The 23,194-nt window shown below is 43.1% G+C and overlaps 1 protein-coding gene and 1 non-coding gene across 4 annotated transcripts in view; both read right to left on the bottom strand.

Annotated features, from left to right (window-relative positions):
• Positions 1–23,194, bottom strand: part of LOC105563449 (FERM domain-containing protein 5) — a 41,822-nt gene continuing 18,628 nt past the window's right edge. The window contains exons 3-12 of one of the 3 annotated variants that reach the window (XM_012015055.1): positions 21,374–21,416; positions 19,264–19,440; positions 17,280–17,491; positions 13,528–13,683; positions 12,259–12,273; positions 11,472–11,560; positions 8,525–8,751; positions 7,610–7,777; positions 6,285–6,815; positions 1–5,256 (exon numbers count right to left, since the gene is read on the bottom strand). In XM_012015055.1, coding sequence (XP_011870445.1) covers positions 4,838–5,256; positions 6,285–6,815; positions 7,610–7,777; positions 8,525–8,751; positions 11,472–11,560; positions 12,259–12,273; positions 13,528–13,683; positions 17,280–17,491; positions 19,264–19,440; positions 21,374–21,416 — 2,037 coding nt within the window. In that variant the 3' untranslated portion in view covers positions 1–4,837. The remainder of the gene's footprint in view (positions 5,257–6,284; positions 6,816–7,609; positions 7,778–8,524; positions 8,752–11,471; positions 11,561–12,258; positions 12,274–13,527; positions 13,684–17,279; positions 17,492–19,263; positions 19,441–21,373; positions 21,417–23,194) is intronic. The other 2 variants (XM_012015056.1, XM_012015057.1) reach the window with 2 other exon arrangements.
• Trnaa-agc lies at positions 16,562–16,634 on the bottom strand. Its single transcript has one exon. It is a non-coding gene; the product is annotated as a tRNA-Ala (tRNA).

The raw sequence follows: 23,194 nt of genomic DNA, 5'->3' as shown, positions 1-23,194 counted from the left end.
TTTGCAATGAAATGTTTTGTTTATTCATGCATGCGATACAAAATTTCAAGGACTAACAGACCAGGAAAAAAAAACGCACCCCTCATACGACTACAACTGTTCGCTACAATTTGCAAGCGTACAAAAAGTGTACATACGAATGGAGATTGTAGAAAGATTATCATCGTTATTTCGTTTTGATTAGCGCAGAGCTCCACTTCTCGTCTTCACGTCGGCCGTTTTTAATTAACATTGCATTTACACCCAACATCCACCGTCACATTTGTACACAACGTAGTATTTAGCCCTCTATTAAATTATTCCTGCAGTCGCGTCCGTATAAAGGTTCGGTTGAAATTCACTTACGTAGCAGCTACAGCGAATAAATTACTTACCCGTTAGTTATCAAATAAATATCTGACGAATTAATCCCGAGAACCTCAACAATTCGATCTATTAAAAGTAACGCAGTAGGCTAGATGTACATTTACATGAAGATCCGCACATTTCGGCAGCGATATCAAGTAATTAGAGTAACAATTGACGTATAGCCGTGTTCAGCATCGAGTACGATCAAGTACGATCACCGATTGCGTGCCAGAAAAGTGTGTTACGAATTTTAATGAGAAAACCAATTTCGGATTTTACAGTGGTACGAAGAACGTTCGTTAACTAACGCGCGAGAGCCTGATTTGAGGATTACCGTCGTTTACAGTTTCGTACGTCGCGTTACGATCAATTTACAACAAGGATGAAACGCGGCTTGCAATAATGATCAACTGATGATACAAAAATCTTATCGATATTACGGATATCATAAAGGGGAGATATTTTAACTTTGAATTTCTTTCACGTCTGCGCAGCTACATCGTACGTTTTTAAAATATACATATAACAGGATTACATGTTCTCCAAAGAAATCTCGAGTTCTCCCTTTACTAAAAATTCAACGCAAGAGACCGATCTACGACCTATTATTAGCTATTTGGATATGAATCAAGTTCCCAAATCCCCAAATTAAAGACTGCTAAGATTGCACTGTTATTAATTATAACGTTTGGTACCAAATTCGTTACCAATTATTATGTTATTAACTAGATCTAAATTATTGAAAACATATTATACCTCTATCTTTCGGACACGCCCTGTGTATTGCCTGCTTTCGATCGTTGCGCAAAGTTCATATAATCCGCTAACGTTTAACAGTTTTAATGTTATATAGTGAACCTTTCTCCTTCCTATATATACAGCTGCGTATCGTCTATGATAACTTAATTTTACCGGGGAAGTTCTGAAAGGTGTATCGCGCGCAGAGGCTATGCCACGTCCCGACGACCTTCAACTCTCAACATTATATCCCGTTCCATCCCTCACGTCAAACAATCGTCCATTCTTCTGTTCTTCGGACTTTAGACCGAGTGTCTACTTGAAGGGTTTACTCTCCGAAGCGGGATTTTTAACCATCGAGATTCGTGATTACTGCAAATTCCAATCACATTACACGCTTCTGGGAGAGTATTTGGAATAGAAAGTAGTCCTCTCAAGCGCAAACTCTTGAGTATCATTGTAATCCCTAAATTCAGCATTAATTCAGTTATGAATATTTGCCGATAGGAGAGCAACCCTCGGAGAGTATAACAAATTGAACGTGGCATCGCAAGAGATTCTCTTTCTTATTCAATGTCCATCGGATAATTTCACTCTCAAAGATTACTCTCGTAGAGTACAATCATCCAGATTTCGATCAGTATTCGAGATTGCTTGTAAAGTAGAATCATCCAGATTTGGATTAAGAAGTAGCATATCAATTTTACGCGTTTCAATCCCAACTTTATCGTTTCCGCTTAAATTTTCTCCTTTGTCTTTTTTTTTACATTGATTGGCCCAGCGTGCGGGTACCCTTAATTAACAACTAGAATTACATTATATTGCAATTGACATCCGTTTATTTATACAATTAGCTTGATGCTCGCGACGTTCTCCCGCTCCTACGACCTAACGAAAAGCGTTTGGTCGTCAAACGAAACGTGATCTTCTCACGTGGATTAATCTTTGTCTACATTATCCAATTTATGCGAATGAAATTTTGATTTAAACTAATCTCGTCCCAGCCGGCTTATTAGTAAGCCGCGGAAGCTTGTGAGGCTGTACATGCTGGCCCGAAACCCACGCTTTCCCTGACAACGCTAATAATAGACTAGAAAGGAGCTTTTGTTATCGCCCACCTGGGAAAGCCCGAAATCTCGCGAACCTCCGTTGCTTTATTAACAGCAGTGTGCCGCGTCTCGCACAGTTACCGCTCTAATTTTCTAGAGCCGTCTGTACTCTCTCGACGACACTTGCCTTCTCATCTACGTCGGAAACACCTTAGACTCGACTTTCAGAATTGATCTCAAGAATGTCACGAATTAACGACCCGAGATATGAACAGATCTCGCGGACAGGAGAGCGCCGCCAAAAGCTTTGACGCGAAGAGTCGGCATGAGATTCATTAATTCGCTTAATTTCTGTTTCACCTTTTTCCTCGCGCCACTTCATTTTCGTTCAGCTTAGGGCGGATTTCGAGCGAATCGAATGACACGAAAGGGTGTAAGACAGCGTAGGCACTTTTAGGAAAAATGGCTGACAGTGAGGTTGCGTGTCCACTCGAGAGTTAAAAGCCCTTCTTCTCGAGAACAAATGTCAACTGTACAACTTTATGATTAACGGAGAGTCGAGACAGTCACAGACTATTTTCTTTGAAAATTTTTGCTATCGACGATAAAAGTTTGCCGCTTTCGGTGGTAAAACGCTGGAGCGGACATTCAGTCTAAGGTGTAAGATGAATCAGAACCTGCTCGAAAGTATTCAGTTAAATGAGTAAAAGTTGTGTGTACTTTAATATACATATAATGACGTTAAACTTTGGGAAACTGCATTTTACATTTCCGCAAAACGAGTTAAATAATAAGAGTTCCTTTTTAGAATTTACGTAGGTACACAGTTATTTATCTTCATGATTGGAAATTAACGCGTACGCGCTGTATGATTGTCCAATCTGTTTTGATTCTCTGTTTCGCTTCTTTTCGATTTAATTGTCTCTATTAAGATGCGAGAATTAAAAAGTAAATTCCCCCAAAGTTTCATAGAATTTTATCAAACACAATACGTATCTGCGAAAGAGCAGGTCCTGACAGATCTGACTTTCACAAGAGTGACATGTCCTTAAGATTTATAATAAGAATTTTACACGCTGCGATGAAGGATGTTATACTCTCGCGATAGAATAAGATGACAAGACAAAGTTGATTACGCACATCAAGCGCACTATGGCCCTTGCACATCCGAGTAAGAACGCAAAACAACCGACAGCGGATCGAAATCAGCGGGGGACCTCGTCAATTTAACGCTGCCACGCAATATCCTCCACCATTTCCATACTAGAGCTGCACGTATATAGTCTACGATTATCTACGAAACGATTGCTTTTCGTTGACGGTTTAAAATAATCTAAAGTCTCTATAAGTAGCGTCGCCTTTTCAGTGACTTGTATATATATATGTATGTGTGTATATGTGTGTGTGTATATATATATATGTATATATGTATAATATATTACATATTCGCTTTTGTGTGCGTGTATGCGTGTGTGTGGGTGTGTGTATGCTCTTTCTTTCGTCTCTTCACAATGTCAAAATATTTTTACTTTGTCTATTATACCGACGCGCGCATTTTTTGGCGTCTCTTCGTGGTATCCGCGACACACGGGAAAAGTTTCACGAAAATCCGGAGAAAGAGCACTCCTGTCCCCATTCTTTTCATAGTAACACGATAGGCCATTCGATAACCAACATCTCTCACTATGTATGTATACATAACGTCCGTCCGAGCGTAGGTATCACCCGCACCGAACAAAATCGAGCGTTTCTTATAGCCAAAATTTGCAATCTGTTTTTTCTTTCAAATAACAATATGAATAAGATATTGTAACGCAATCAACGCGAGATCCAACTATCCAATTTCATGCAAAATATTTATTATAAGTTTTCAAAGATTGGACCAATGTCATTTTAAAATGAATGATTCATTCAAAAGATTTTTCCTTGATCATATTGCAACTGTACACAGAAATATTAGAATTTACTATTTAATAAATCAATTATTAATATTGTTTATTAAATAATTATATTCTACTATAATTGAGATTTATATTTTCCGCGAAATATTATTTCATAAGGAAAACTGAGGGAACTTGTTGTTAGTACTATCTGCAAGATAAATATATCGGTTTTGTGGATCCGTATCCTGCCAAAGTCAGCAGCGGGAAATAAGTAATGAGAAATCAGGGAAATAAAATCGCGTGGGGGAAATAGAACGCTCTTCGTAAAAACAATAAGCAATTACGGATAAAATGGAACGCATAAACACAATTTTATACATACATCCCGCTCACGTCCCGATTAAATACAACCTTTGTACAGTTTCTTCTTTTATACAGAATTCTGATTTCCCATCGATCGAATTAGAACGCGTTCCTTGCGCGTAAGTGTGTGCGAGATTCCGACCTCGGTTAATCCCTTCAACGCGATGCTTCTCATCTCTCCCCTTCCCTCGTTTCTTCTGCTTCCGGTAGCACTCGGTCTTCTCGGTTCGAAGCACTCACGCTCGTGCGACCAAGCTGCGACGCGACGGTGCGCAACGCAACGGGGGGGCAGGGAGGCAGGGACGGGAGGGACAGGGATAAAGAGGCGCACGTTCTCTTCTCCGCGACTTGTGGGCCGTAGATTCTCTCAGTCACGAGTTCGTCCTGGCAACTTGGCACTGAAGGGAGAGCGAGCTACGCGATGACGTAGGACGACCTCGGCCCGGTCTTGTCACATCAGAATAGGCCGAGCTTGGTCCGCAGGAACTCCTTGATCGGAACGTAATATTGGCTCCTTAAGGCCACCATTTCCGGCGTTTTGCGCAGGCTGTTGAACAGCGTCGTGTCCGTCTCGAACACCAATACCGTCACGATGAACAGCACCGTGATCGTCAGCATGAACGCCGGTATAAAGATCCTGATCACATGCAGACTCCTGTGCCTGAGCTTGCCGCTCGCCGCGCGCCGAACGCCCTGATGATGATGCTGCTGCTGAAGGCAAAGCTTGGAATTTTGCAGCTTCTGCATCTTCGGTACCGGCGTGACCGAACGACTGTGCGGCTTGCCGGACGCATCCAACAGCTGGCTCTCCGACGAGGAGTGGTCGAAGGAGTCCCTGAAGTAGTAATCGTTCGCCTCGCCCTCGTGCTGACCGACTGAAACAGAAAGGACGCGATCGATGAATGCTATTGGACGACTGCGTTAGCGAGCGACTCGTAAGGGACGAAGACAAGTGCGGAGGCTCTCTGACGGTCTCGCTTCAAAGTTTGAGGATCGCATTCGTAGAGCTAGCAGGGTCTTTTTACGATACTACAAAGTCAACTGATTGGGAAACAATTCTTTTATTTGCAACAACTTACTTCCATTTTCGAGCCAACGTTTCCTTTGCTTTTCATTCTCGAAAGCTATATAAAACACGAAAGGTATGAGAGTCAAGACGCAAAAAAATGCAATAAATAATTTCTGTATCTAAGAAAGATATTACTTGCGTGATAAAATCATAGAAAATTGTGTTGGACAAATTTGGAAAGAAACGTTAGAAAAGTTTTACGTCTTCGTTCATATTTCGTTGAAAAAATGACGCAAAAGGTTTCTCGGTGGCTCATTTGGGTGAAAGTTAGATCAATCTCGACGAATGGACGATCCTACAGAGGAGATCGACAGACGACTGCTTCACGTGAATTCACGTATACGCGTGCACTTTCGCAATCATCGTACTCTCTCGTAATTGCTGTCGTTTACTTTCGCGATTTGCGTGCGACCATCGTGCTCGGGATTTGACTATGCAACTGGAATCTTTCAGCGAGTCATAAGTCATATTCGGAACTCCCGAAGAGCCGGTCTATCCAATGGCCAAATTGGCAAGCACGACGGTCGAGGTATCTCGTAAAATATCTGGCGGATCCAGCGGGGCAATGTGTCGATTTGTACACGTTAACAGGCGCAAGCCCATGCAGACCGCAATAGTCGAAGCGTAACATAAAGGAAGAGGCAAGGTAACAAAGCAGAGTCCAACTCCAACGACGTACACGCAGTACGGGAGTACGGGAGCACGGGAGTACGGGAGTATGGGAGAGGCGAAGTAATAGGCGACTGAGACATAGGAAAAGACAGAGGAGCGGAGAGGTGGAGAGAACGTTTGACGTTTTCATCGTCCTAGTAGGGTCTTCTAGTAGGCGCTTACCTGCTGCCTCCCCGGCCTCCCGTCGCGCCGAGCGATCGAATCCATTCGACAGTCCCGGCCTCGCGGCCAGATTCGCGCAACCGTTGGCGGTCTTCGTCGTCGTCGATCCGCGGCCTACCTCGCCGTCGATCTCGCTTACCTCTACCCGCGTTCTACCGTGGTGGACCTCGTCTTGCGCGTAGCGCACGCTTTTGACAGGGATGCGTCCGTTTGCGCTCGCCGGCGCCTTGGAGCTCTTGATTATCAGGGCGGTCGACCGCACCACCATCGGGCATCGCTCGTTAATCAAGGCGTTAATGCGCTGCCGCACGACGTGCTTGACGTCGTGGCCCGCCAGCTCCTGCGAGCCTATCACTATTTTCTGACTGTACAACGGTTGCGGTCGGTTCAGCGTGCTCTTGGGAAATTTCAGTTTGGCTTTCGCACGGTTTGTGGTGATGGTGTTGGAGGTGGTGATGGTGGTAGTGGTGGTGGTGATGGTAGTAGTAGACGTGTGGGTGGCACTCGCATGCGTATCATTTTCGTCTACGGCTAAAAGAACAGAAAGAAAAGGAAAAAACAAATCAACCGAAGGTTCTAAAAAGCCAAAGAAGCGGCGGCGGCGGCGGCGGCGACGGCGACGGCGGCGGCAGCGACGGCGGCGCAGCGGTCCCGCAAAGGAAGGACCGTAACGAACGTCATCGAGGCACGACGTTTACTCCTCGAGATTTAGCGGGCGATGCGAGCGGACGGCGACTCGATTTACTTCAATTCTTATGTTTCAAGTTTATTCCTTTAGATAATGTATAGTTATTAAATTTTCTCTGTTCGTCTTTCGCCCTTCTCGGGTATAAGAGTACTTAATTTCGGATCCGCCGAGGTATCGAAAGATTACTTTGCTTTCTGAGAAGAGCAAGGTTCCGCATGTTATTCCGCATTATACGCCTCGTCATGCACTAGTTTCTATCAAAGACACTAAACGTTTTTCCACTAAAGTACCTTAACAACTACCGATTCGACCGTTGATATCTGACTAAGAATAGACGTTTCTCCTTTAAAGAACTTGAGTACGAGCTTCACGTGAGCTTTCGACGGGTTAGTATATCGCTGCTTTCATTGTCGTGTACACATGCGTCGCGGCGATGGACTCGAATGGGTCGGGAGGCTGAACGAGATTAGGGAATCCAATGTTTCGAACGGGAGAAAGAGAGAAAGAGAGAGAGAGAGAGAGAGAGAGAGAGATGGAGAAAAAGAAAGAGAGAGAGAGAGAGAGAGAGAGAGAGAGAGAGAGAGAGAGAGAGAGAGAGAGAGAGAAAAGACGACCGTTATCACGGCCGCTGACTAACCGTTGTTTCTCCTGGCGTGAATCTCTTGGTCCTCGGATACAGTCTCCAGAAGGGGCAAGGTATTGTCTGGGCAGTAGGGCGAGCTGAGGGGAACCCCCGCACCGCCCTCCAGCATCCCGGTACCGTCCAGGCCCGCGCTGTGACAGCTACGTGGTAAGCTAGAATATCCTGAAACGCGAGGAAGAGAAAGCTATTGTACGCGGTTCATGCATTAAGTTTGCATTTCAATTACCTCGTGATGTCTTTCAATTTTATGGAAACTCGAAATCTCGCCGCTATATAAAATCGCGGTAATTAATCTTCGACGAAATCCCAAGTCTGCCTGAATTTCTATTATTCTACAGGAAAGTGTGTGCCTCCCCTAGCAGCACAATATATTGGCGCAATACTGGGAAATAATGTAGATCCAGTATTCCCAATATTGGTCCAACTGTAAGACGGGCGCCTTCTCTTCTCTCTCATTGATTTACAGTTATAAGTATACCACTGCGATTTTCAGTGGTATACGTGTAACTGCGAATTAGTGGCTATTCAATGTTCTCAGTGGTAATCCACTGATTGACTTTTGGAGAATTATTTAGCCAATATGTCCATTTAGCAATATCGGTCTAATACTGTATCAATATTAGACCAATATTTTTATTACATTGTTAAATATTGGCCGATGGACTTCCAATATAAATCTAGTATTATATAACTATTATCGTGCAATATTTACGTTTATTCCACGGCCGATATTGGCTTTGCGTTGGACAATATCGGCCAATGCATTTCTAATATAACCGACATTGGACCAATGTTCAGCCAATGCACTGTGCTACTAGGGTCGCATCTGTTAGCATAGACTACCAAAAAACGAAGAAGGAAAAACGACACCGTATGCAAATTACATGGTGGTAAAAAAAAATTGCTCACGTATTTCGACGAGATCCTGGCTCGGCGTGCTGGGGGTTGCCGGCACGCTGCTGGCCTTTCTTCTCAAACACGTTGTCTGGCAGCGTTGTATCGGCGGTTCCTCCTTCCGCAGTGGTCCTGCCTCCTCCAGAACCTCCCTTTCCGTTCTTCCGGTATATTTAAACTTGTATCCCCACGAGAAGATGGAACCGCCACTCACGACCGGCGCGTCCGACGCCCTCGGCAAGCTGCGCACAGTAGAGTCGTTAAAAATTACTCGGCCTACGCTTTTGCACAATTGGTAACCCAGCAATTATATATAGAGGAAAGTCCCTGATTATGAGATAGAGGAGTCATCGTTCATGAATTTATTGTCCTTGGAGCGAAATCTCTGTTTAGTGGAAAATTGATGGTTAGATCGCGTAATCGTTGCGAAAAAGATTTGCGATTGAATTTGGACGTTGAAAACCTGCTATCTCACATTAGAATCCTATCTCATAATAGAGGGCTTTCCTCTAGATTCGCAGCGAACTACCATCGCGATAAAAGGCTTATGAACGCGTCTCTTCTAAGGCTCGCTCGACGAGAACACGTCGTCAGAAGCGAGTGATCGGCTCCTCCGGGTCGCTAAACTAAAATTTCCAGCGCGAAAAGATGGCGAGTATCGAGAATAGGCCTTCGCCCGCGCCGGAATCCAACTAAGCGCGGAGGATTTATGCCCGCATAAATTCGCCGAGCGGAACTAACTCGGGACTGCGCTGGTCCCGCAATCGAAATCGTCGCGTTCGCCGCTGTGGCTGACTCCCCGAATTTCGGTGACCCGCAGGAATTCGCTTCCTCCTGGGTAATACTTCTATCCAGTCGATTAGATTGTCTCTAACCGTTTTTCGCGTTTGATACCTGGCAGCTTTAACGGATGTGACAATCCTTTTCGTAAATTGTTGTACTTCTCCGTACAATGTGTCGTCAATTAATTTTCTTACAATTAGAAAAAGTTGACATTCAAAGCTGAAACGGCACAGATTGAATTTCTGTCGCATATGTTATCTCACGGCAGGCATCAACGTTGTAACTGTACTTTAATCATCTGGATGACAGCCAAATTACCGCGACGAGACAACGGTCATTAACCATGAGTGATTTTGACTCGTTTACCATTTCTAATGTGCACTCGAGACCCTCCGATAAGTACATATCTCTTCATCGCGAATAAACATGACCAATGTTAAGATTGCGTGCATCTCTCCAATAACCCTTTAATTCCTCCGTTTATTGTAATCACGAAATCTTCATTTCGATGGAACTTGACATCCTCATAGAGTACATTATGCCGGACAGATTTAACGATCCCTTTTTTCCACAACATTTCGAGAAGTGGAATCAGCTCTTTACTATGAAAAATACAAATTTAATTGTTTTAACGTAACTTTTAAAGTAGCGCGAACGCTCAAGTTTAATTCGAAATCGTGTTATCATCGACGATACGTTTGTTCATAAATAATACCGTTGTGCTTATGCGACTTGCGACTATAAAATTGATTGAAACGTACATGCATCCCTCCAATAACCCTTTAATTCCTCCGTTTATTATAATCACGAAAACTTCATTTCGATGGAACTTGACATCCTCAGAGCAGATTATGCCGAACAGATTTAACGATCCCACTTTTACAACATTTCGAGAAGTGGAATCAGCTCTTTATCATGAAAAATATAAATTTAATTGTTTTAACGTATAACTTTTAAAATAGCGCGAACGCTCAAGTTTAATTCGAAATCGCGTTATCATCGACGATACGTTTGTTCATAAATAATACCGTTGTGCTTATGCGACTAGCGACAATAAAATTGATTGAAACGCATATGGAACGATATTTGACGAATGACGAAGCGAAACAACTTTCTTATCAAACTCGACAATTGGATGCAGCTATGCGGTAAGAAACCAAGCGCTATTTTCGTTATTTTTAGTTTTATATTGCAAAGTGATCATGAAGGTCTATGGCGTATCAAATGACCCAATTCTTATCTATAAAGAACGCGCGAAATAACGTATGGAACTGTATTTGAGGAGGATTATAGTTCGGCACCATTGTATCTGAAATAATGTTGGCGCAGAATTTTATTTCTAATATCTCGCGAAATTCATTCCAGAGGAAAACTATGACTTTGGAGTTGGTCCCGCATTGCAGAACTGCGTCCAATTACTGTATGGAGATATTCACTTTAGTCTCGCCACTTAACTGACGTTCGTAAGGTTGCGATGATGTGCTGCGCACATACATACAAATACACCGCGTACGAATTAAGACGACACGCTCGTCGCCGAAACGATCGTCCGCAGGTAAAACCGCTCGCCTTAGGCGTCCATCGATGCTCGTGGTGGAAACATAAAATTTGGCCGCGCGATGGTAACGATAAACCGCGCATGTAAGTGCTAGCGATATTTCCGGGGATCGAATGCATCTTTTACAGCAGCGCCGGAGCCACTTTTACGGCCTTCGTCCAATTACTTATCTCGGAAATTTCGGAGAAGCACCGCACGTATGGCGTGGCCAAAATGCGAAAATGCGCCGGAAGACATTTTGCAGACTTCGCTTCAACAAACTTTCAACCTAAATATGGAAAACTGAAGATCTGCGAGTGACCGGTCGTTATTAAATTTTCACGCAGGCAAAAGATAGGTCCGTTTTCGTGTCAAATAGTCTGTTGTATGCAGCATCGTGCACAGAAACCTCGAAAATCAAAAGTATTATAAAATAAGAAATACTTTTATTTATTCAAAGTGCAAGCCTTTCTTCCGCGCGCATTTGAATCGTTAACGTATAGGAATTTGCGTAGCAGAACACCGTGAGGACGCGCGAATGGATGAAAGCTTCTTCGTAAGCAGTGGAAATGCCATGCGATGTAAAACACGGTAAATCTCATACGTGCTTTTAGGGGAAACACGAGTAAAAGGAGTACTCACGTAAAAAACAGCATCTGCTCGATGGCGCATCTCCACACGTGACGACAGTTCGTTGCCGTGGGACATTTGAACCCGACGAGATGCTTTTTCTGAAAATTGCAAATACGAAGACGCTCGAGAAATATCCTATCTTGGCGTTGTATTGTACTATGCGAGCAAATATCCGCAGAATAAAGTCGACAAAGATCATATTTGCTTTCTCGGCCAAATAAATAAGTGAGAGAAGTAGATGAACTTTAACACCGAAACTTGTTCCAACAATCGACGACGATATTCTCTAACGATTGCACGATGACAATCACTTGCTCGAGAATACTGCACTGTCACGTCGCGTTTTTGCGGCCGCGAACTAGAACGAGACACGTATGCATGAATATTATCAGCTCGGAGAACAGGAAACGCGCCAAGTTTCGTCGTCGAAATTTCCAATTAGAAAATGAGACGGATATCGCGAAAAAATGTACGCTTTCAAAGCGACAAAGACGGCCGTTTTATTCGTGATTTTATGAGCAACGGAAAATTGTGCGAAGGCAAGGGGGTTCGTGAGATAAGAAAGATTTATTATTTGCAAGGTAACGTATAAGTCACGAGATACGCATCTCCTAAAAGCATCTGTATTATACCATACTTTGATAACCGGATCGTACAAACATGCAGAGAAATCGTTTCGAGTCATCTGGGGGGTTTTTTTTTCTTCGACGTGTTCCTCTGATTTTTCTACACCGATCTCGTAACAATTAAATTCCATAATATTAAATCCAGCGATTAAAATCGCTCTCTGACTCACCTTCGTCCTCACGTCCTGCGCGAGTCCAGCAGAGAGAAATAATAGAATTACTTAACTTATACAATCACGTAGCGTCTGACGTCACATGCACATACCGCACGCATACGCTGCACGCGAGCGAGGCATGCACGAAGGAGAGCGCGCGCATTTTCACGTGCGATTATCGTAACATAGTAGGGTACAGTGTTCGTAATTAGAAACTGTCGAGATAAAACAAGTTGTTTTCAAGGGCTCGAAGGTCCGAACTTGCGTAACGTGATGCGAGAAAATCGCCGTGGTTAAATAATTCCGACGAGCAGCTTTTTTAACGCGACAAAGGTTTTGTTAGCGTCTAACATTTAAAGTCGTACGAGTACGGCACAGAAAAAAATCAACTCTTATATACTCCAATTAACGTGTACATTGTTTTGTATATACGCAACAATCTACAATCTTCTTAGAAGCATTTAATAATTAATTATGTGTATTTTTTAAAACGACTACACTGGTCAATGTTTTTATTTAAAAAAAAAACGAAGTTTCGGTCCTAGATTTGGACCCTTTTCAAGTAATCTGTTTACACAATTGTTAATCATCTCATATCGTTCGTTCGGCCAATATCGTTATGTTGGTAAGATATTAGTAAAAAAATGACTGCACTCTTTGGTTGAGGAGTGCAAAGCCAATTGAAGTTGCATTGTTAATTATTAAATACAAGTAAAAGTATCGAGAGATGTGTGTTGGACGAGATATCAGATTGAACATTTAATAATCTTACATTCCAACAATATAGCTAACGTGTATATTGTTTTGTACATACAAAACAACCTCTGATCTTCTTAAAAGTATTAAATAATCTTACATTCCAACAATATTACAGTCTTACTCTTTTACGTAATCTCATTTCAAGATTTTCACGTTGAAGGTAAACATATTTTCAAAAGAAGAATATTCTTTTTTCTGTGCACAAATAGGACGACCTAAGCTCAGTCTTAAAAGCCTTCGTTGGATTTCATGCAATGCATTACAGATACATTTAGACTAATTAAAGCTACGTCTTACTCATGTTATTCTCACGCTTGTATTCTCCGTACAATGTGTTTTAATGCGCCTTAGTTTTTTTAGCAATTAAATCATAATGTTACGAAATTCTTTTACGTAACGTAGTATATGCATAAAAATTTAATGGGAAACTTTGATTATTGTTAGATATGTGGAAGATTGCGCAGCGTTCTATCTCCGTTTTCGTTCGACATATCACGGTATCCGGCCAGCAACAAATACGCTTACCTCGTTTATCGTCACATGCACGATAAACATCTTTCCTTCGAAATTGATCTTCTGAACTTCCGACCAGCGGAAATGCTGTATCTTCCGTGAGTCTTGAAACGTCAGGATCCCACAGTGGTTAATGCCCAGATGAAGCTGCGTGCCCTTGTCGGGATCCTGCAAGTGTAACGCGAACGTATTTATCAGAAAATAGAATCGCAATGTGGCTGGAAACGCAACGCGACGCTCGCGTGGATAATGCGAGAGAGAATTTAAGAAATTTCCATTTAGTTAATGGAATGTATTCGCTCTTTCGAAGGATTATCCTGAAATCCAGTCGCGACTCGATCGCTTTTAATTTCCATCGGAAATTGCCGTTAAATTTTCATCGATAGCGTAGGGGAAACAGTTCACACATATATTAATATTAATACTGTCCCAGACACATACAACATATTACACGGAGCATTGATTTTATTAAAGTTATCTGCAGTCGTCATGTTTATTTGCAACTTGTCACTCACTCTTCGATCCATTTTCTACGCGAGTCTTCTCTTTCGACGATTTATTCGATGCGTCATTATTGTCGATCATTTCCGACAAGAGTACGTCATACATCGCGATGGCCAATGAAGCGCACCTTCGACACGTGAAACAGATACCATAGTATAAGGGTCAGAGCACAAAGCAACGTAACAGCTTACGGCAAAGACGTAAGTGTAAACGTAGATTAGCGCACAAGCATTGGCGTAAATGTAACCCATTGTTAGATCTTGGGTCTTGCCTTTACTGGCCGAATCGATCTTGGGTAATGCTAATGCCGGCGGTACCGTAACTTTCAAGCCTCGTAACTCAAAACATACTGATTGTGAATGAAAAAGCATTTTATTATAATAGACTGTAATTAGCCAATTCAGTCGGACACATAAGAATTAACCAATTATAGTCGACTATTCTTACAACTACGACTTTACGACTTCTATGTAGACGAGGCTTGCTTGGTAGGTCCGCTCTGTCATTTGTTTGGTTTTGCGTCGATCCCTTTTGCGCATCCGCCATTGATCTGGTCAAGCCAATGAGAGAAAAGTTGTATGTGTGGTAGTGTAACTTTGCTGAGTACGTACACTCACACACACACACCGCTGGATTGCTGACCAAAGCAATGGTGGAATGCCATGTGATCGGGACCGCAAAGGAGCCGACAGAGAGTGGACCTACTAGTTAAGCCAGCGGTACACGATACTATTTTGTCTACAAGATTTCTTGCAAGAGCCAATAAGGATGTAGAGTTGTAGATCAGATGACTGAAGGCTAAATCCTGATTGGCTCTCGCAAGCAATCCAGTAGGCAAAATAGTATCGTGTGCCGTTGGCTTTATATTATGCAGATACTTTGCAGGCGAGCGTGATGCCCTTTCTCGAGTGAGTTTCGTAGTCAACGATGTCGTGCCATAAAAATGCTATTTTCCCTTAAACGGAAGACGGTCGCAACAGTGGGTCGCGATTATTTCTTCAGCGAAAATGTCGCCGTGCAGCCAGGAAGTGAAAAACCAATAAACGACAGGTGCCACCACGTCGCCTCTCGCGACGAGAGTCAAGCAATGAATGCATCGTGACGAATAATAGCGGCTTGTTTTTCCTCGCGAGCGATACGAAACGCGAGATTGTTCGTTCGCCGAGCCGCTTATATATCGTAGTTTATTTGTCAGCAAGAGTGTCCCGGCAAAGATAACGGCGCGGTGGTTTCAATGGGCGCATCGATCGACCGAGACATTAATTAAACAATAGCGTGCGTTGCACTAGCGGTGTTGAAAGTGCGTCGGTGGTGGAGTTAATATTCAAAAGCATTTTATCGCTAGATTATCGCACTTTAGATAGATCGCACGAAAATTCTCGTATAAATAATAAAAATCACGCGGGACGTTACACAATACTGTGGATTCCCCGTTGGGTAACATCTAATTCTGAAATGTTCACTTCTCGACGCGTGCAAGTTGGGAAGCTGTACGCGGATTCGTACGTATCACGGTAACAATCGTAAAAAGATGTCTCGAACGAATCCTCAATCGACGTTGTCGGCGGGTTATAATAGATGCCCTCCCGAGGAAATCCCCTGAAAGGGTTGCTCCTCGTTTGAATATCAATGAACGCTGCTTCATATTCCGCGATATTGGCGGAGACGTCAATGGCAGCTAGAATCGGTTATCTCCGAAAGCATTTCCCAGCTTGCGAAACCGCCCGATGAGAAGTAAAGTCCACGTGAGTCGGAATTATTAAAGTGTGCTAAATTAAATACGAGCTAAATGGCGCGAGTGAATGGAAATCTGTACTTGTCTGGCAGCTCCCTGTGATGTACGCGTTAGCTTAAATTAATAATATTTATATTGAAATTTATAATGCGCGTACTCTCAAATCATACAACTCACGTTTTACAGGTACAATGATAACGCAATAACATCGAGAACGTTTAGTTATCATATGGTAATAATCGAAATGCAATTAGATCCAGGTACGTTTCAACGTTCTGAAGCGGCGAGATACCACGGATATTGGATGGCGTAAAAAGGACCGTCGATTTATGAAACGAACACACAAAGCGCGATCGTTCTTTCGCGAGGAAGATAAACCGGTTATGGACTCTTATCGACATAGGCGAGATATACGACTTTTATCCGCGGCGCCTATATAGCTACACTATATAGGCCGTGCTCGAATTTATTAATCCATGTTCGTTGATCTCTCAAAACTCGCGACGAAGCCTCGTTACTCTCGCGCCCGGATTGTGATCCGCATTCGTGATAAGAATAAGATAAATGATGCTTTTCGCTGCATCCTGGTGAAACTTTTGCGCGAAAATTTCCCCTTAATCTTGAAGCAAAATCTAACAATTTGTAATGATAATAATAAAAGAAAAATTATGAAACAAGTAATTTGATAAATAAATTAGTATAGCTCGTATGTGTTAAACACAAATTTCAAAGAGTTTAAAGGACTCAGAGCCGTGACAGGATGGTAGTGTCTAAATATTCTATTCTAAATTTATTGCGAAAAAATATCACCTCGGCCAGGGTTTGAACCTGGACCTCCCTCTCGCTAGGCGGGCGTCTCAACCAATTCGACCACCGAGGCACATGGCAATCTTATCGCAATAAACAGTCTAATGTTGATTCCCGAGTGCCACCTATCGTGACAGTATTCGAAATCAAGTAATTTGAGATTTCGAGTCTCTCGTTGAGCAAAGCGAGTCGCCGAAAGCGATCTCGTTACACCAATAAATATCATTAATCGGCCTTGAGTTTCCAAACGAATCGGACGGGTAGACGCCACTCGTAATGAATCGCGTAAGCAACGTTCATAGCGAGTTTCGTCAAGGGACAACGGTACGCTAACGGATTGAAACGTATTGCCGGAAATAAAGAAGGGCGTCATTAGCATCACGAAAGGAAACGACCATGAGAGTTGGCCCGAGTCGGTCACGCTATCAACCCGTTAGCAACATTCAAATTTGTTCCTCGACAACGTAGTCGTCCACATTGTTGTCGATCACGACTACTTCGGCTACCATTGAGATCCGTTTCCTCGGGATCTTTCATTCGAACAGTTGAAATACCAAGTTTCCAGTTCTTGTCAGCGATTCCGTCGATCTGCTATTCGCAAACGACCAAGTTGGAATGTATTGCAATGAAAGCGCGTGAAAGGACAAATTCCCTGAATCGAAAGTCCTTTGACATTATTCGCTCGCTGTTGCAAGGAGCATGCAAGGATTAAAATTACCTTGACCGGATGTGGATCGACCGCGTACGTGTCCAATTGCGAGGCTATCCTAAGGAAGTAGGTTTCCGCCTGTTCCGGGGTGAACCCTTTCAACTGAGTCTGATGTAGCTCCATCGCCTTGTCCTCGATCGTCGGCGTCTGCGTCTTCAGCAATTTGTGCTCGGAGATATAGTTCCCTTCGTGGATCTCGGGATCGTAATTCCCCAGTTCACCTGAGGATTCCGAAACAGAAAAGCCGAGTCGTAAGTATCAATCGCGCGTTTCTTCTCATTCCTCACTCGACGCGTAGACACATATTCAGAGTTCATTCATTCTATTTATATTGATATCTGAATAGGAAATCGTCTGGAAATTATGGTTGTAAATCGTAGTTTTCTAAAGTTAAGAAATTCCTTCTTTTTGCATCTGGTTTCTACGAGAAGTGGATGCCCGACGAGAGTAATTATCGTGTACTCTCTGAAACGACGATCGCATGAGGGATAGTTTGAAAAATGGTTGGTGCTTATCGCGGCTATTACTCAAGTGGCAACAGGGCGCGGATGACTAGATATAAATCGTTTGCGATTGAGAAATGAGCGCTACTTGAACCAAATGTCAAAGACAAATGACAGAGGAAAGCAAGCAAATCTCTCGAAATATCAAACTAATCCGCGGCACTTTTTATCTGCTCCAATTGATGAGAGACATCTATGTGGAGAAAGCCATTTATTTTGCGAAGAACGTACGAGGAATCTGCATGAAAAACGGCCTACTTTAGCAAATGGCGGAAGAGCATACCGATCGCATTCCGCTGCGAGGAGCGTAAGAACGGCTATCGCCAAGGTCAGCAAAAAGATCCAACCAAGAGCGAGTAGTTTTTGCAGTTGCAGTCGCGGTTCGCTGAAAGAGGTGAACGGTCTAAGAATTGATGGTCGACGACCCGAAGTTTTAATACAAAGAGTCACGATCGGCTACGGCGGAAAGTGGCGGGTCATTGATTGGCCCGTTACATACTTCTTCGATAACGAGATCGCTAGGCAAACAAAAGGTCGAATCCCTACTTATATAAGAGGACGCCGACTCCGGAAGGTTACTTTCCAGACTAACTTCGATCACAGTCTGAGATTCCGTAAATAGACAGTTGTATTTCTCGCCGAAGCACGAGGGACTAAATTTACCGGCATACGAATGTGTATTAAAGGTATCATCGATTACAACTTTATGTGACGAAAACGCGACTCGACGCTAACCAATCGAGTAGCAAAATTCACTGATCCTTCATATTTCAACAGCGCACACTGTTCAACTACTTACTTTGTAATAGGTTTAATCGCATTTCACGAGAGAGACAGATTCGGGCCATTAGTTGAAGTTTTTTTTACCGGATAAATTCCAAAGAAAATAAACACGAAGCCACACAATCGTATGTTTTACGAGAATGGTGTTGCACGATCGATGGACGACGATCAACGGGCGGGGTGGGTGATACACGATGACCGTGATAGGTCACTGGAAAGGAAATCCTGAATTATGGGATTCCCGAAGTCGAGATAAAGGAATAAATTGACCGAACGGGCACATGAAATGTGGAGAGAAGCTGAAGCTGCAGCAACTGTGGCTGCAAGTCTCACACCCTGTCCATTGTTTATAAATCCAGTATTGGATATAAAATCATATTAATCGTTATAGTCGTAACAATAGTTTATTTAATTCGACTATTTAAGAAAAAACTTATGGTTGAATTTCTGAATTAACACGATTTCTTAATATTTCTGACTAATAGAAAATGCGACTTCAATGCATGGAAAATGATAAAAGAATGTGCGAGGGAAATCAATTCAACAGTCCCCCTTTTCTTTACCAAGAAATGAAAGCGTAAAACTTAAGGCATGGACGGTCAGATGAGTCTTTGTGCCTCGCTGCCTTTTCTTTCGTTAAGACACGATTGTGATGTAAAATCCGAAGATGGAAAATCAGCCAAGGATGATAAGCGGGACAAACTTACTTTGCACGATGCAAGCCACCAGAAGCGCCGCCTCACCGGGGCTGCAACACAAACGTCCGTAAAGCAGGTCCCTTTTGAGCTGCTGGTACACTTGATACCTGGTGATCTCCTCCTTTAGCCGCAGAGGATCGGGCGGGTAGAATTTCACGCGAAAGCACAGCAAAATCTCGTGCATGTCTAGAACATAGTGACGGCGAAAAGTCGGATACGTTTCAGCAGCGTCTTCGCTCACGACACTGTGTACTTTTGTCGTGCAAGGGAAATGCTTATACGCTCGCGATCCAACGTCCGATAAGTTTCTCGATATAATTCTACGCGCTTGATCTGAAACGTACATCTGACATAATCTCGCTCGCAAATCTATTTAACGCAAGCGTGCTAAATCCGTATCTATTTCCTTCGCACAAACCGGTCACGAATACACGAATGTACGTAAGTTAATGTACGTAAATTAATAGTACAAATATCGTCGTACACCTCTGTGTGTTTTGTAGTCATCTCGAAAAACTGCATTATCTATTAAACCTCCTCCATTATAGATATTATTGTATATTTATCACACAACGACGCGATCGGACTTGACGCAATTAAACATAATTTTGTAAAGTTTGGGATAATTAGTCCCAATAATCAGTTTTGTAACAGCGAGCGTTAATTTATCGATCTCTCTCTCTCTTTCTCTTCTCGGAACGACAATCGATACGCACGCGATATCAAAGGAAATTGGCGTGGAAACGCTAGCATTTGCAAGCATTCCACGCGTATAAAAACACTTCAACGAAGACAGAAACGGAAGCGGACTAATGGCTTCGCCAGGGAAAATGCGACGGTCGTAGGTTCTCATTACGCGCGAATTCATGATTATCCCGTCGTAGGTACGTGTCTCGCTGGGGGAACGTTTGGGCACACCGCGCGGAGACAAGTAGTTATTTATTTTATACAAATGAGAGGAGCAGCTGGTGAAAATATACACTTGCGTACGTATCGCCAATGCAAATCGGGCTCTACACTCGGCGATAATACAACGTCACCGCCTCCGTAATGCGAGGTCGTGATCCCATTCGATACGGTATCATTACGGCTCGTTGCTTTCGGCAGCTATAAGACACCCGCGCGAGCTGGCTCGCGAGCTCTAGCGTCTTGACCTTCCGCTAAACGTACGAATATCGAGTAAACCGGACCAGGTTGCGTTTAATCAGTTTTCACCTTGAAAAACACGCGTCGCGCAAAGTTGCAAGTACGTTTATAACGTAAATATATTGTGACATTAATACTGTTAACTCTGCGAGCGTTGAGCTCAACAGGTACACCACAAAGACCGCGCTGTTCACAGGCATCTCTTTGCGAGTCCAAAGTCAGCCCTTGGAGTTTATTTAATTCCGGTGCAAAGGAAAAATCTGCGCGACTCCGGTCGCACCTTCGACGAACGCGAGAGTATCTTTTCCGGGAGACGACGTTCAATCCCTTCGTCGAGCAGCTCGCGTGATCACCGGGCGGGATTTTCCAGGGGGAGGGAGAAAAAAAATATCTTAACGCTTTCGGACAGGTCTGCGCCAAAGTCCGTTCAAGTTTACGAGAATAGGCCAGCGGGTCGCGACTGCTTGAAACTTTCATGTGACATCGACCCGACGTAATCGGACGCGGGAGGGAAAAGTCGTACCTCGACGACGATCGACCCTGCCTCGGTCACAGCTGTTCCGCCGATACCTGCGTCTCTCCACGCGCGGCAACGTTATTATGGCCGATCGACTATAATGCCTTTGCGACGGTATAGCATTTCCGCGGCGGAAAACGGAATTGCTCCCGAACGTAATAAGACGTTCGCCCGACGTCGATTTGTGTGCTTCGGATTACAGCCACATCCGTTGCGTCGTTAATTCCCTCGCGTTGCGCGACGACGTTACCGCGGAGGGGAGAGATAGGGGACTGTTGCAATTTGAGCGCGCCTCCGCGGGAGAATGCTCGGTATGCACCTCCTCGAAAACAGAATGGAACGAAACGGAAGTTGTGCTCCATTTTCCAAAACGTTCTTGTTAAAAGAGAACAATGGTAGTTTTGAAGATTCGCGCTCGCAAAAGGTAATGCTTGTCAAGTTCCGAACAATACCAACCTTTCACCTGCTTGATCGCCGTTTTCGCTAGGTCCAGCCAATGCTGCAAAATAAAAAATATTCAAATGTATAATGCAATTGACGCAATCACGCTGCGGTAAGATACGTAAGGTAATGCCGTGTGAGACTAAAGATTCTTATAATTATTTATTTATTATTGCCAGTCCATAATCGACTGTTATAGCTTAACAAGCATTCCAGTGTTCAAGTATTCATCAAGAGAGGATATTATTAGACGACCCAAGTGGCGAATTCTAATTAAAGAAACTTATTGCGAAAAGTAACCTCAGCCAGGGTTTGAACCTGAACCTCCTTCACCGAGGGGCAAACCGCTGACGGCATTGTGGTGTACAGATTTGAGGTCTCTGGGCATTTCTAGGCACTACTAAGCATTTTTTGGGCATTAGCTTGGGTATGAGGCCTTGACAGGACATTATAAAGATAAAATAAGATAATAAGATTAAGTAATGCTCACCGGGCATTAGTAGGCATTGGTGTACATGATTTTGGTCAGCGGTTTACCCCTCGCGAGGGTCTCACCAATTCGACCACCGGGGCGTATAATATTTCTCGCAATAAACAATCTAATGATATTTTCGCGGTCTTGGAGTATTTATATTCGTAGTATAAACTTAAGATATTTCAAACAGAATCTCGCCTTATGCCTTCCTTCTGAGGTGGCGGGTACATAAGTCAATTCGCCCCGCAGAAAAACGAGAAACAAGGAGTTCATCGTAAAAATTTTGTCGTAATAGCCTCTAATGATACCACCGTAACAACCCCCGCGCACTCGTACGCATGACGAAGTATTTACCGTTGGAAATTACGCCGACGAGATTGCATCCGTTCTGATACCGTTTCAGCGAGCTCAGTGAAGATACGAGAGTGACCATTACGTTGGCCGTGCCAACGTAAATGCGTAAAGTGTTACCGTTGACGAGGTAAATGCTTCCACAAAGAATAGTCGTCTCTTTCGTGCGACTATGTCGTTAGTAGAGATTTGCGCGATGAATTTTAAGAATCTATACAGGGTGTTATGTAATACCCGCCTCACCCCTTATTTGCGGGTAAAGCGGACTAGACTGAGTGGAAAAGTCCTCTACCATTTTGCAATTTTCGCAAAAGTTAACGAGTTATTAATTATGAAACCTGCGTTATATGGCCGGTAGTAACGGCGCGTAGGAAAGGTTGGAAAAAAACATGGTATATGGATTCACTTAGTAATTTAATTGGCTACCTCCACCTGTGCCAGGTCCTAAATGGCTTTTACGTTTCTAATTGATTTATATCTTAAAAGGATCTAGTTAATATTTCGTTGTTAATTATTAAAGATCGCTGCCTGAGCCCGGCCTACCGCCCAATTCAAGCTCGCGGTGAGATTCGGCTGTCTCGCGATTGGCGTTGCTAAGCCCTCACACAAAAAACTGAATCCTTAAATCACGTATATTTTTATTCTTAAACGCCATTTGCATTAATTTGAGCATGGAATGCTCTCTTTAGCCAGAAATGTTTATTTACATTAATAATAAATAAGTTTGTATGGAATATATTTTATCCTTAATATGGTATTCTTGTTTCTAAAATCATTATACGGTTATAACAAGCGCAACGACATAATTCCAAAGCCATTTATTCTTGAAAGAAGAACTATTACATACTTGAAAGCTCAACGTATACCCGAGCAGAAATGAATCTAGTCGGCTCGATTTAGAGGCTAGTAGCTAGATGATGTTACTGACTAGATAGATGTTCTAGCTAGTCACTAGCTTGTGACTGGCTAATAGTGGCGCTGAAAACCTTTAAAAAGTTGGCTAGCGATTA

The sequence above is a fragment of the Vollenhovia emeryi genome, unplaced genomic scaffold (assembly GCF_000949405.1).
Source record: "Vollenhovia emeryi isolate VEMERY1.0 unplaced genomic scaffold, V.emery_V1.0 DF939175.1, whole genome shotgun sequence".
Taxonomy (NCBI): Eukaryota; Metazoa; Arthropoda; class Insecta; order Hymenoptera; family Formicidae; genus Vollenhovia; species Vollenhovia emeryi.
Note: the sequence above shows the minus strand (reverse complement) of the source record. Positions and strands in the feature narration are given on the sequence as shown.